Genomic DNA, 14,837 nt, shown 5'->3' on the forward strand with positions numbered 1-14,837 from the left:
CTAAGATTTAAGATCCCTTTACTCTAAAACATTTCAGTATCTTCTCCTATGTCCGAAAGAGTATTTGGGATGTGAATTCTTAAGAGAACAGAGATTACTAAAATGTTTTTTGTCTTAATATCCCCCACAGCACCTTGTTCACAGAAAATATCTCCGTTTTTGTTGAATGAATTTACTCTAGGATAGGTCCAGCTGCTGAGCTTAGTTGTTATTAGTAAGTCAGCAAATTTGTCTGATGGTTATCTACCACACAGGATGGCCCTAAAAAACAAAACTTTATAGTGTTTAGATACTAATGTTTCTAGCACTTGTTTCTTACACTGCACGTCCAAAGGTCAGCAGGGTAGTTCTGTTCATCAGAGTCACAAGGATGTAGGATGAGAGGTTCCATCTCAACACATGATCACCAGTGTAAGAGAAGGCAACATGGCAAATTAGACAACGGCTCTTAAAGCTCCACTCAGACAGGACACCATGTCACTTTGCTTGAATTTCTTCAGGCAAAGCAAGTCACATAACTAAGTTCAGAATCCATTTTAAACAAAATAGTAACATAGTTTTTACTGAAAAAAAAAAAAGTAGTATGAATTTATAATTACATATTTTGGATGAATTATATTTGCTCCCTACTTCATTCACTTTACAAGAGAAGTATACTAACATAAAAGCAGAGACTTACACTGCACAAATAAAGAGTCAAAAACCAAGACAAAGGTATGCAGTTGCAAAATGGCCATTTATTGCCTACAGGGGAAGGAGAGGGCGGGGAGAGAAGAGAGAGTACACAGGTGCAAGGAAACAAGCACATATTAGCCCTATACATCTTGTGTGAGCAGTGATCCAGCTCCAAAATGGGAAAAAGTATTTTGTCATCGGACATAGTAAGTAAGGTTCTTAAGTACCTCCCTTCTGAGCTGCCATGAGATTTAAAAGGCAGGACTGCTTTGTTTAGTCAATGTTCACATTAATGAAAAAATACTATCTCCCAACTGTGTCCCTTTACACACACGCTTTGTACAGTGTCTACTGTGAAAAACACCTTAGCTGAGCAGTTTGGTCAAAATTCAGACCTTATCAACTGTTTAACTGTAATAAATAGAAAAATAAAGCAGCTGGTGATTTTGTCAGGGAGAACATGGTTAGTAAGAGGAACCACTTTTCTTTAGGAATGACATAGTGTTAAATGGTTAGAACACCACACAACCAATCTATTAAACATTAAACACTAGCAAGCTATAAATATATGGCACTTCATTAAATTTTCCGATTTAAAAAAAAAATCTTAGATTTTAAACTGATTATTGGAACACAGTAACACATTGATTTAGTGCTTGGCTTTTTCTTAGAATGAAAGCAAAATAAATATATAACCTATAACAGAATTTGTTTTGGAATAGTATTAATATAAACTACCAAGTATTCAGGGAAAGTAAATACTAAAACACCTTGTTTGGTTTTAAAATCACATGCTTCACTTTCTGACCATTAGAAACAGGTACAAAAACACTTTATAGACCACAAAATGACCCAAATGTATGCAAAACAATGAGTTATTTACCTTAATGCCAAGTAATGAAAATAAACAAACCCTTCCCTACTCAAATGGTAAATTGAGTGGAAGAGTAGATTGGACAATTAGTTGGCACTTGTTATGTGGTTGAAAGAAATCACAATAGAAGATATAAATTAATCCATGGTGAATTTCAGCAATATAACCTGGCCCTTTAGAGAAAAGGTACACATTCTTTCTCTTTAAAAAAGTCCATATTACCCCATTCCAGAGACGACAAAGCCAAAGTTGAAACATTCTCCATAAAATGTTCCCGAGTATTCGTATTTAACTCTACACCTCAGCTTCTCCTAGATGTGAGAACTGTTTGCATCTGGACAACTGCACGAGTGCCCGCAGTGCACTTCCCAGTGCTGCTGGTGTTTAAGAAATCGGCCCCTCACAATGCGGAGCAACTCCAGATCCAGTGTGTGGTGACACAGCCATCCAAATCCCTCCCCCACAAAAGCTGGCAGAGCACCGCTCAGGAATTTCACAGGTAAGGGAATATATTTTTAGCAAGGTAAGCACAGAGAAAGGACAGTACAATTTCTGAATAAATACAAACCCAGATACTGCATCATTTACTGCATCAGCATTGAAACAAGTAGCAGGATACTAAGTGTTCAGTAAGAAGCAAAGCCATTGTCTGACACATCAACGCTGAGCCAATTCTGTGAGTTCAGAAAACTACAAGCAAATTAAACAAATGTAGTACATATAATAATAGATAGTTTGAAAGAAAATACATCAGTAATCTGAAATTAACACAAAACTAAACTGAGCAAGAAGGGACCACTTCTGAGAGAACTACCATGATTCTTACGCTTTAGAGTTAAAAGTGACAGGCATACAAACAGGGGAATTATCTAAATTCAGGGAGCTTGTTATAACAAAAGTAACTAGTAACAGGTGCCAAAGGATGCCCTCTGAAGGATTCTGAAAGCTACTGATGCCAAAAAGAGTCATATCACTTGGCATTTGTATATCCTTTTCATAATGTGATTTATTTCCCATGACACTTCTAATTTCAGTTCAGTGCCACTCAGTTTATATGATGTGCCATTGAAAGTGAAAGCTATTTTACTTAGAAATACTCCACTTTAACATCATGTTTGATGAATGGAAACCTCAACGCATGTTTTCCTTTGGTTCCAAGAATAACCCAAGTCAAACCAAACTTATGCCAAAAGATATTACTAAATAGATTAATAAAGTTTGGTGTTTTCTTTGTATCTCCCTGTTTTTTTCCTATAGGACTTGTGGTTTAACAGAGAAATTTACATGAAGAAGGTATTTGTTGAAAATAGGAAATATGTATGGTATCCCTTACCACCTTCCAGAAAAGAATTGTTTTTAAAATTTTCTTTCTGTGAATCTTATTCAGAACATCCACAGTATAGATGTAAGGGCTTTCCTTTTTTTACCCTTATATTTTTAGGTGACATTCATAAAATAAAGATATGTATATCATTCTATACAATAAAAGATGCTCTTGGCATCCTGTTGAACAGATTACAACTTTGGTAAATAAGCTGGGTTAAAAATGTACTACCGTACTTCTGTTTAAATTTAAAACTGGTGATTATAATGCTATTATTACAAAATTAAAATCACCTAAAGCAACCATAAAAATTCTCATCCGTCTACAAATTCAAAACTTTAGTTGAAGTTCCTGGTTTAGAAAAATAATTCTAACTTCCCTAGCTAATTTGTCTACCTACAATTTACAGAGCTCTACAGACATGATACAATTCAAAAGGAAAGGGGTAAAATGAATATTCTTCACATTTCTAGAGAGGTGATTTTCTTCTTCAAGGGGAGGGCAGTTGGGAAAAATAATACATTACAAATATGAGAATTCATATTCTGTCAAAATATATGTATAAGCGCTATTCTGAAAATGCCATAGAATCCTTACTTGCCATGAAACCATTTTTGTAGCCAAAACTGATCATGTTCTGATTTCTGTAACCAAAGCTGCTGATCAGTCAGCATATTTTGCAAAGCCTGTACTTACAATATCTTGAACTAAAATAAAAAAGAAATAAATATTAGGACACAGTCAATTTTTATCTCTAGGAAACTCAGCCCTGTATTAGAATGGCAAACCGTATGCCTCTGGTTCCTTCTGAGATCATATTTGACCTGTTTTTCCTTGTGCTTTCTCTACTGTTTGTTATTTGATACTGAAAGTGTAGATGACATTAATGATTTTTAGAAACCCCTGGAAATGCAAACACAAACTTAAATTTTTATCCACTCAATGATATTTACTTAGGGGACAGAATTTTAAAATGGAACACATTTGTCTATGTGCAAGTTTTAATATGCCACACCTTCAATTCTAATATAATTTACCATAGAATCAAGTGATATGAGCCTTGGCTATTTCGACTTCCTCCTTTGCTTTTCTGCGATTTAATATATAACTTTAAGACACCAAAAAAGGGGGGCAGATAAGAAATGGAGCTTTATGTTTTTTGCAAACTACAACACTAAAACATAGTGGCTTCTTTAATACATTCACACAGGATGCTTATTTAGTAAAATTAAATATCTGCATATGAATATTGGAAAAGTAATTTGAAAACAAAGAGCTTAGAACAAGGCAAATGGGAAGGGAGGGAGAAGTGGGGGGAAGCTGGTCTCAGAACCCATTGTGCCATACCTGACTTTAACATGTGATATTCAAATGAATGTTCACACGCCTTACATCAAAGAAATGAAACAAAAATATTCAGCTATGTTATACAAAAATTCTTTTTACATAAAACATCATAAATCTTGAACAGATTTACTGTATCTGAATTCTAAAAAGTTGCCTATAGAATGGTGCTGGGATTCTGTTCTCTGCTTGCTTTTAGGCAGTGCTGTTGCTTAAAAGTTGACACCAGGCACAATATTTTAAAACAAAGTCAACAAGCAAGGAGCAGTAAATGGATTTGAGCCTTTCCCAGATGTCAGTCCTGAGGATGCTGCAATATTCCCCATCAAAATGTGTAAAGCTATGAGGTGGATTCTGATGCCTGAGAGAGTGGGTGACTTGACATGAACTTGTATGACAGTAATAATGGCAAGCAGTGCTGTTTTCTCTTCCTCGAACAACACTGTTTTAACAAATTTAAAGAACACTTCAGTTCTTAGCCAAATATCAGAATATTTAACAGTTAAAAAAAAAAGATGTTACATTCTAAAAATGCCCAAATTTTCGTTTATCTTCAGATAAAATATGCAGCAGCCCAATGGCATAAAGCTTATTAACTTGTTCTGAGAATTACAAAGAATATGAGCGTACAAATTTTACCTTCTTTGAATATATGTATGTCATTCACCTCTTCCTTTTGGCTTCTCGCTGCCAAGCTTCCAAATGGCATGCGTTTTAATAAGACAATGCTGAGGAAAGCAGCATTTCTGATCATCTGAATTGGCAGCTCAAAACAGATACCACTCCTTTTACAAAGGGAACACAAGGTGAAGGTTATGTGAAATTTGGGCAGTGGGCTAAAAGGGAAACCGTGCACATGAAATTTGGGTCACCATTCCCCAAGTGTGTGTGCCACCCAAAACATAACATAATTAGCTACTTCAACAGAACTACTACCAACAGTTGCTAAAACCACATTAAAAATACACAGGATAATGAATGGTTTGAAAGAGTGCATTTGGCAGCAGAGAGAACCCAATTACACACCTTCCTGCAACAGAGTGCCTCGATCATACACAAAATAAACTTAAGCTGTTTACAACGTTTCCCAATTTTTTTTATTTTTTCCCTCTACATTTAACTATTAAAAAAGTTTTTTATTAATAAATGGGCTCCTCTGTGGTTCATATACAATCATAAGTGAACTTTAAATTCCATTTTATACAAACATCTCAAAAAATATTGGGAGTGAAGTATGGTAGGAAATATTGCTCACATTGCTAATTGACATGCATATATGAAAGGAGGAAAATGTTTTGCTAATGCATATACCTCCAGAGCTGAAAACCCACCCAAAACAAAAGACCTAAAATAAAACATACAGTAGCTGATTACAAAAAAAGGTAATGTCCACAAAATTAAGTTTTTCATGCTATTCTACTTTCCAGTACTATGCTTCAGGTAATCAATTTGCATGGCTAGATGTCGGATGCTTGAGGTATATAAGAAGGGATACCTGCACGTTGAGGAAAATCTGTCATCTTAAGGGTTGTTTCTTTTTGTTTATTCTGGTACTTTAACATACTTAAAAGAATATTTTATTTACATCAAACTTCACTGAACTATAATGACATTCCAATTATAACAGATGACAAACAATGCCTCTATCACTAGGCACTTTTAAAAGAGAGTTTAAGCTTCACAGAACCCTTCTGCTGATGCAATCCCACGTATGATATTACATCATCCCACCACCCTCGTCCCACTAAAATTACCCTTTGGAGAAATATCTCATATAGCCTGATTAATTTACTATGGAAGAAATTAGTACAAAATGACCAAAGTAAATGCATCATTTAAGACTAATAAAACAGCCTACGATGTCAGGTTTGAAAGAGGAGACAAATTGTATATATTTAAAACTAATTAAATAATTTAAATTTGACCTGTACTTTATATATTAGTGAGACACAAATATAGGCTATTTTCTTTTAAAATTTCATTCACATAATGGAAAATTTCTTGTTTATTAAAAATATCACATTTTGAGACTAGAAACAGTAAAGTGCATGAAAAGTTTAAAATATAAATTTCAGAAAACTCTTATAGCAGCAAAAAAGCAGAATAAAGAAAAACTTAAAAACAGACACAACCTTTTCCTGTGCCATAATTAACATCAAGTAGCCAACCAATTTTTTCCCCCAGAAAATGATACTATGTTCATTGCCTCCTGAGTCACAGATTTGCAACTGAGCCCTCTGGGCAAAAAAGGATTCCAACATATTTAAAGGCATCAACAGTTGGGAATAAACCAGTAGCTTCTTAATTCAACCCGGACAGACAACAGAAATAAAGATTAAAAGCATACAATGGCCATTTGGCAGCTAGAGTCAGGAAAAATGATACAAGGTTTTTCACTACTGCCCCGTACTTGTTCTCTCTCTTCCCCAAATCCTTTCCATTGCCTCCTCAAAAACCCAAAACCAACCAGCCACATAACCTACTTTGGGAAACATGAAATATTTATATGGCTTTTCCCTTCTGAAACTTGGATTGGGGTCTTTTCATTCAGCAGTTTTGTTTTTTTAAAGCATTTGACTATAACAGCAAAAATGATACAGATCATATAATATCTGTTTTCCCAGCACAACCAGACAGAAAAGAAGGGTGAATAGGAATAATGGAAAATACTAGACACTAATTTTGTGGGCATCCTAAACATATCAAATTCTATTTTCAAGATATGTGGCAATATAAATTAACTGCTGTTTCCCCATAAATTAACTGGAGAGATAGGTTTAGAATACTTCTAAAGGTCACAACTAAAAGGGGGACCAAAAAAAGAGTGATTCCTCAGAAAAACAAACCAAAAAACCCAACCAGCATTTGGCCACCAAATGGTCATGTAGTAGTAAACGCTTGATTTTGAAAGCATGTTGTGCAACCATCTTTAATTTCTCAAATTTTCTTATTATGGCCAGAGGCTGTATCATAGTTTATATACAGATCAAGCAAATTTAAGTGCTCTGTTATTGTGCAAATGACTTGGGAAGCCAAAAATCAGTTTGTTATAAAGAAACACAAATTCAAGAAAGTTTTCCCTGCAAGGCATGCCATCATTCATTTTAAAATCTTACATTTATAGTTTTTAAAAATTGCCTTTTACAAAACTGGTTGGCTCATTAGAAACCACTGGAAAAAAAGTATATGATTTGGAAAACCAAATACACTGCTGTTGGGCCTCAAATTGGTAATTTATCAATTATGAATGCAGACTCCTAATACAATATGAAGAAAGTCCAATTTAAAAACATGTTAAATTAAAATTTTGGAAAGAGAGTAATACTTTGGTTCCAGCCCTAGTGCCAAATGATACCAATATGCACAAAAATGTACAAAGTCTTATAGCAAACACATAATGAAAGGAACCTGAAGAAGCAGCTTAAGGATGGCCATACTTCACTCCTACATACTTTGATTTACAACTGTACAGGTCCATAGCAACAGATCCCCGTCTTTACGGGGCAGTACTCCACTACCTCCGATTAGGCAAGTGAACACCATTGACAAGAGGCAGGAGTGGAGGGTGGAGTTCAAGTTGTGTTAACAGTGAGAAGTGGTCTGAAGGGATATGAGGGTGTGGACACCCAGTGATGTTGTTCTCAACCAGCCATTGAGGATCTAAAGGCCCCAGGACACCAAGCACGTTCATATGAGTCTTGGAATAGAAAATGTAGTCAATCACACCCTGGAAAGAGATTGGGGATTGGAAAAAAAGAAAAATATATGCTTAGAAAAAAAGAAAAAAATCAAGATACATAAAGAACAATCTATAATTTATAAAAGCCAAATAATGGAGTAACCTTGTTGTTTTAACAGTGGGTCAAATAAGGCTCATGTTTTCAAAGCATGTTACATGACACAGAGGTGGCACGATAAGGAAAAAAGCCTTGCATTTTTGCATAAGTGATAAACTGAGAACTAAGAGTACCAAATCATGCCTAGCCATCTTCAGAATGGGCCTGCTTGGTTTAATAAAATCTAACACAGCATTATAAATATAACAGAAACTGTATAATAGGATATTTACTATATAAATGTATTTAACAAAAAGGTATGATCCAAATTAATTCTTTTATAATACTTGGCATTATTTTCAATTATACATCATGATACCCAAACACACCAAAGTAAAGCATGTTTTCAGATGTGCTACTCCTAGTTCAGCTGTCCCAGATTTGCTACATGCATACAAAATACTATACACAGTTAACTGGTCAATTTGTTCTTTAGTTTAAAATAGTCATTTTTACAAATCCTGGTATATGTGTATAAGCAAAAATCAGAAGAAACCCATATATATTATATATCAGTTATATCTCTCAGAGCTGGATAATTTCATTTGTCTAATGAGTATGTCTCAAAACCAGCAGGCTTTTTTTGTCCGTGGCTGTGTATGTAAGAGAGAAAAAATTCAAATTTCTTCCAATCGAGTTCCTATCCAAAACAAGAAAGCCTGAGCCCCATTAGGGAGATATATTTCCACACCTGTGAGTACCTGTTTACAAACACTATACATAATGAATTCCAGCCAGTATTTTAAATTATAACACAATGAAACGAGCTGCTTTTTAAAGAATTAATAAAAATATTTTGTAAAATTTTATGATCACTCAGTTTGCTGACTTTCATTTGATCAAGACCAAAACAGTTAGTGATTCTTTTTTTGGCCAGGGCTGGGTTTGAACCAGCCACCTCCAGCATATGGGGCTGGTGCCCTACTCCTCTGAGACACAGCTGCCACCCAAAACAGTTTTTTTTTTTATTTCTTTTTGAGACAGAGCCTCAAGCTATAGCTCTGGTAGAGTGCCGTTGCATAACAGCTCACAGCAACCTCAAACTCCTGGGCATAAGGGGTTCTCTTGCCTCAGCCTCCCAAGTAGCTGGGACTACAATGCCAGGCTATTTTTTGGTTGTAGTTGTCAATTGTTTGGCAGGCCCCGGGCCGGATTCGAACCTGCCAGCTCTGGTGTATGTAGCTGGTACCTTAGCCGCTTGAGCTACAGGCATCACCAAAACAGTTTTTATTTTAAGAGAGAACACCTTATGCAAGCTGACTTCATCACAAATTAAGGAAGCTATCTGCATCCACAGAACTTTAAGTTAAAACAGTCAGGAAATGATTAAGATCACAAGCAAGGATCCCCCAGGTCTATTTTGGTTAATCCTTAGTTTTACAGTAGTATTTTACGAAGAGTTTACAAAGGTCAGAGTGGTTTTACTTTCCCGTATAAGACTATCTTTTGTTTCAACTATAAACAAAATACACATGAACTCAGTCACTTGTGTTGAAGAAAACCTATATATTGTCTCTTTATTAGAGTGCCATTGTGCCGTCAGTGACTGGAGTTTTTTGCAATGTAGACGCCAAAAAAAGATGTTGAACACTCAAGTGCGAGTTTAATTAGGGACATCGCCGTAACTATTTTCTTGTTTTGAAACATCTAGCGTAAGGACTCTTATCAAAACTCTGCAAGATCATGTCTGTGAATTTGCGCAAATCTTTGTACATAATGCATATATGAGGAGGCTCCTCAACTTTGATCATATTTATCAAGATTAGGAACTAATGATTCTTAACCATTTTTGATTTAAGTTCTTTTTAAAAAAGATAATACTGGGCGGCACCTATGGCTCAAAGGAGTAGGGCACCGGCCAAAAACTGAAAAAAAAAAAGATAATACTAAAAAAATAGTCGGGCGTTGTGGCGGGCACCTGTAGTCTCCAGCTGCTCGGGAGGCTGAGGCAAGAGAATCGCGTAAGCCCAAGAGTTAGAGGTTGCTGTGAGCCGTGTGACGTCATGGCACTCTACCTGAGGGCACTACAGTGAGACTCTGTCTCTACACAAAACAAACAAACAAAAAGATAATACTGAGGGAAAATAGTTTTAGATTAAGTAAATACTGTAAGTCTATAGAAGTGTATTTGAGAAAAAAGTAAAAACAGTGAAAACAGATTATGAGCTAGTATTATATTAAGTTTTCTTTTAAAGGAAGGTAAGGAAATTATAAATTTCATAATATAACAGAGAAAGGTTTACTACTTGACATAATAGGAAAGCTGTCTTCCTTTTTTCATTTAAGACTCAGACATACCCTTACACTGGGGGCTGGAGAAAGGGTAATGTGTAGTAGCAGTAAGTTTAACTTGTTTATTAAATATATCTAGTCTGTAAATAATATTGAGAAAAGAGCAATTCTCCTAGCTGCTCATCCTTTAATTCATTGCAAATCAGTTCTAGACTGAATGAATCTGAGTTCCAAATACCACTTTCCTACATTGCTCTTATTCAATAACCAAGAAAGTAAACAATTGCCAAGCCAAGTAAACACAATTTAATACCTCACTGGTACAGTGCCTGCATACTATATTTGGATCTGTATTTAATGTTGAACACATGACATTTTATATCTTCTATTTCCTGTCCTTTTTTTAATAGAATGCTTTCTATATTGGGATAGCATTAATCATATAAAATATTTGCATAAAACTGAGAAGTCCATTCTCTATTACTTGAACTAAAAGCTCATTTCTCTCTGGCCAGGTGTGCCCTAGTTCATCCTCTGGCCATTCTTCCTTCCCATCCTGTACCACCCTCTCATCGCATCTATCTATCCAGCCGGCCTCTTTATCTTCCCGTATATAACCTCTCAGCCACCAATTTATAACTCTGTTCTTTCTCATCTCAGCCCACATATCCAAATATCAAACACTTACTGAGACAGGCATTTCTAGTTCTTTAACTTACTTCTTTGGACAATGAAAGTGGATCAATGAGATGTTTTATTCAATTATTAACACATGTAAGATCTTTTGAAGAAACATCAATGAAGAATTTTAAGCCAATTCAGATGACTAAGATCATTTTTTGCTTTATGTACAAGAAAAAATAACCCTTTACAAAGTCTAGGTGAGATAGAAATTTTTTTTATTTCATTTTTTTTCTTTATCTATGCACATACCAAAACAACAATAATAGTTATAGAATTACTGAACACTTATTTTGGGAAACTTCATTAGAGGTTTTTATGAGTTATGATAGGAGATATATTATATTATACATTATTTGTTTAATATATCACTGTAGTGTCAAGGATAGGATGTAAGCTACAGCAAACTGTGTATCATCAAATCTTAAAGCCAGGTAGTGCTGGCTTTCTTAGCACCTCTCCTCAACTCTGTGTTAAGCCACAGAAAACCAGCAAACACTACAAATCAGGGCTTCTTTTTCTAAGAAACCTCATAATTATTATAAATGTTTATATAAATAAAATTAAATTAACTATCCTTGGATAGAATTACCTCCTCTAAAAGCAAAAGTATTAAATCAGATTCAACTTCTAAGCAATTTTTTTCACTTCATGATTATAAAAGCTGATTAATAATATCAACATACAAATTTCTTTTCTTCTCCTCCTATTTGTTTCTTGGAAAGGAACTAACACTGAAAAGGGGAAAAGATATTGGAGATGTGAAAAGCCCATTTCACAAATTTCCTTTGGTATTAAATTCTTTCTAGGCTTTTTATACTAAACCACATTCTAATATTTACATTTTTTCAGGATAATGTAAAATTTTAGTATAGATACTTGAAATGCCAGAAAGTCAAACAGAGGTACAACAGAAGAGCTGCAGGTAGACAGAGAGATCAGAAACTTGGCAATGGGGCTGGACACAGTGGCTCACACCTGTAATCCCAACACTCTGGGAGGCCGAGGCGGGCGGATGGCCTGAGTTCCCAAACAGTCTGAGCAAAAGCGAGACACTGCCTCTAAAAATAGCTGGGCGCAGTTGTGGGCACCTGTAATCCCAGCTACTTGGAAGGCTGAGGCAAGAGAATGGCTTAAGCCCAGGAGTCTGAGGTTGCTGTGAGCTATGAAGCCACGGTACTCTATCAGGGGCAACAAAGTGAGACTGCCGCAAAAAAAAAAAAAAAAAAAGAGAAAGAAACTTGGCAATGGTAAAGAGGTTAAATATAGAAAGACACCACAAGCAAGCTTTCTAAGGAACAGCTGATCCTGTACAATGGAACCAAACCTCCCCAAGTTGTTTTATTTTGCAAAAAATGTTTTTCTTTTCTTTTTTTTAAGCTAGAGTGTTCCACTGCCTGGGAATATATTAGTGTGACTACAAGAATATAAAACCAACCTTAACTACAACCTTCTCTACACCCATCCCCCAAAGAAACCTGGAAAATTTAAAGATAAATAAGCTATCAGTTAAAAGAACTAAGACAATTTTGAGGCAAGCCTATGTAAATTCATTCAAGGTGAGTTTTGCTATTTCAGTTCCTTATTATTTGGGTTCCTGTTGAAAGTTAGGGATGGTAATGGACAGCTGGGGATCAGTTATATAGATACACATACAAGTGGTTTCAACAGTGCCTGGCACATAGTAAGCATTTTAGAAGTTTTCGTTGTTATTAATAATACCTGAAATTTTAACAAATGAGGGTTCAAAAAGAATTCTTAAGACCACAATAATAACCACAAAACCCAAGAAATCTTCTTACATTTAGGTGTATACCTAGCCTAGACATTTTGAGAATCTAGAAATTTCTGAAGATTATACAATCAATCATAAATAATAAATGTACACCTTTCTTGTCATATGCTTATAACTGGAACAACTTCTACACCCACCCAGAGGCTGCCACTCACTTTGAAATCAAAGGTGTAATTGGTATAAGGCATCAAGTTATTTTCATAGGCGCTCTTAAGTTGGAAGCCATGTGTGATTCTCCCTTCGGAGCTTCCATTCTTTCCATTGCAGCTGAAGTTCATAAGACACTCATTGTACCTTAGTTCTTTGAAGTCTTTATGGTTGTCAGCTACTCCTCCATTGCTTAAATATTCCACAACACCTAGCAGAATAAAGAAAAAATGAATACTACCATTAGACCTTATGTAAGATTTTACAGCCAAGACCTGTTAACACCAAGTTGATCCACCAGGTTCAGAGTGGTTTTATATAATGCCAAATAATACTGCTTTTTCCGGTTATTGTTAAAAAAAAAAAAAAATCAAGTATTAGCAATTTCATGATTCAATCAAATTAAAGGGCATTTGGCTATTTCAAAAAAGTATAAAGATCACTCAAGTTTCTTTGGTGGTTCTTCAGGCTAAAGATGATTTCCAGGACCTATGGTAGCATTCACCAGAAAGGCCTTGACCCTAAATGTTTTTGAAAAATTATTTCAAACCATTATCTTCACTATCTCCTAAGTACTTCCCTAGTCTATACAGTTAATCAATAACTTTGGGAATGTATAAACAGAGCACATATTAAAAAATCAAAACAAGGGCTGGGTGTGGTGGCTCATGCCTATAATCCTAGCACTCTGGAAGGCCAAGGCAGATGGATTACTTGAGCTCAGTAGTTAGAGACCAGCCTGAGCAAGAGCGAGACCCCATCTCTAAACATAGCTGGGTGTTGTGGTGGGCGCCTATAGTTCCAGCTATGTGGGAGGCTGAGGCAAGAGAATCACATGAGCCTAAGAGTTTGAGGTTGCTGTGAACTGTGACACCATAGCACTCTACCGAGGATGACAAAATCTCTCATTAAAAAAAAAATTCAATTAGTCATGCAATAAATGTTTAAAAAAAATCAAAACAGATTTTGCATCTTCAACATCTCAATGTCTAGTGACAGTAGGTAAACAATATCATTATCTTGAGCTAGAGTGAGTTTTCTCAGTCTACCACCATAAGGAATATTATATGGCAGAAGTATCACTTAGCCAAAAGTATCAGATGTGTCTAAAAAGCTGAAGGGAATAGCAGCAAAGTACACTACTTCCACAAACATAAAAAAAGAAATCAAAGCTCTTACGATGAATGCCCACCAACCCAGGAATGAATTAACAAGCTGTGGTATATGTATACCATGGAATACTATTCAGCCATTAAAAAAAATGGAGACTTTACATCCTTCGTATTAACCTGGATGGACGTGGAAGACATTATTCTTAGTAAAGCATCACAAGAATGGAGAAGCATGAATCCTATGTACTCAATTTTGATATGAGGACAATTAATGACAATTATGGTTATGGGGGGGGAACAGAAAGAGGGAAGGAGGGAGGTGGGTGGGGCCTTGGTATGTGTCACACTTTATGGGGGCAAGACATGATTGCAAGAGGGACTTTACCTAACAATTGCAATCAGTGTAACCTGGCTTATTGTACCCTCAATGAATCCCCAACAATAAAAAAAAAAAAAAAAGAACACACTGCTTGGCACAGCGCTGCAGGTGTCCAATCTGAAAAAAAAAAAAAAACTCTTACGATGATGATTAGTGAGCTCTATTAAGAGTCATTTTTTTCTATTTTTTATAAGGAATGAGAGAAAGATACAATGAATGTGTTAAGTACAGACAGTACCAGTATTGGGCATAGCTCAGAAGGAGGTATTGTTTATTTAGTATTTACTACATGCCAGGCACTGTTCTAAGTGTTTTACACACTTAAATCCCACAAACAACTCTCTGAAGTAACATCATTATCTTCTTATCTTCTTATTTAAAATGAGGAAGTGAGTAATGTCTTGGCTATTCGAGGTTTTTTCTGATTCCATATAAAAC

At 35.5% G+C, this 14,837-nt stretch overlaps 1 protein-coding gene across 5 annotated transcripts in view; it reads right to left on the reverse strand.

Moving 5' to 3' along the window:
* Positions 1-717: 717 nt before the first annotated feature.
* Positions 718-14,837, reverse strand: part of CNOT6L (CCR4-NOT transcription complex subunit 6 like) — a 108,937-nt gene continuing 94,817 nt past the window's right edge. For all 5 annotated transcript variants that reach the window (XM_053590308.1, XM_053590226.1, XM_053590277.1 and 2 more), the window contains 2 exons: positions 12,917-13,119; positions 718-7,944 (listed from right to left, as the gene is read on the reverse strand). In XM_053590308.1, coding sequence (XP_053446283.1) covers positions 7,732-7,944; positions 12,917-13,119 — 416 coding nt within the window. In that variant the 3' untranslated portion in view covers positions 718-7,731. The remainder of the gene's footprint in view (positions 7,945-12,916; positions 13,120-14,837) is intronic.

This window comes from Nycticebus coucang, chromosome 1 (genome assembly GCF_027406575.1).
Source record: "Nycticebus coucang isolate mNycCou1 chromosome 1, mNycCou1.pri, whole genome shotgun sequence".
In the NCBI taxonomy this organism is placed as follows: Eukaryota; Metazoa; Chordata; class Mammalia; order Primates; family Lorisidae; genus Nycticebus; species Nycticebus coucang.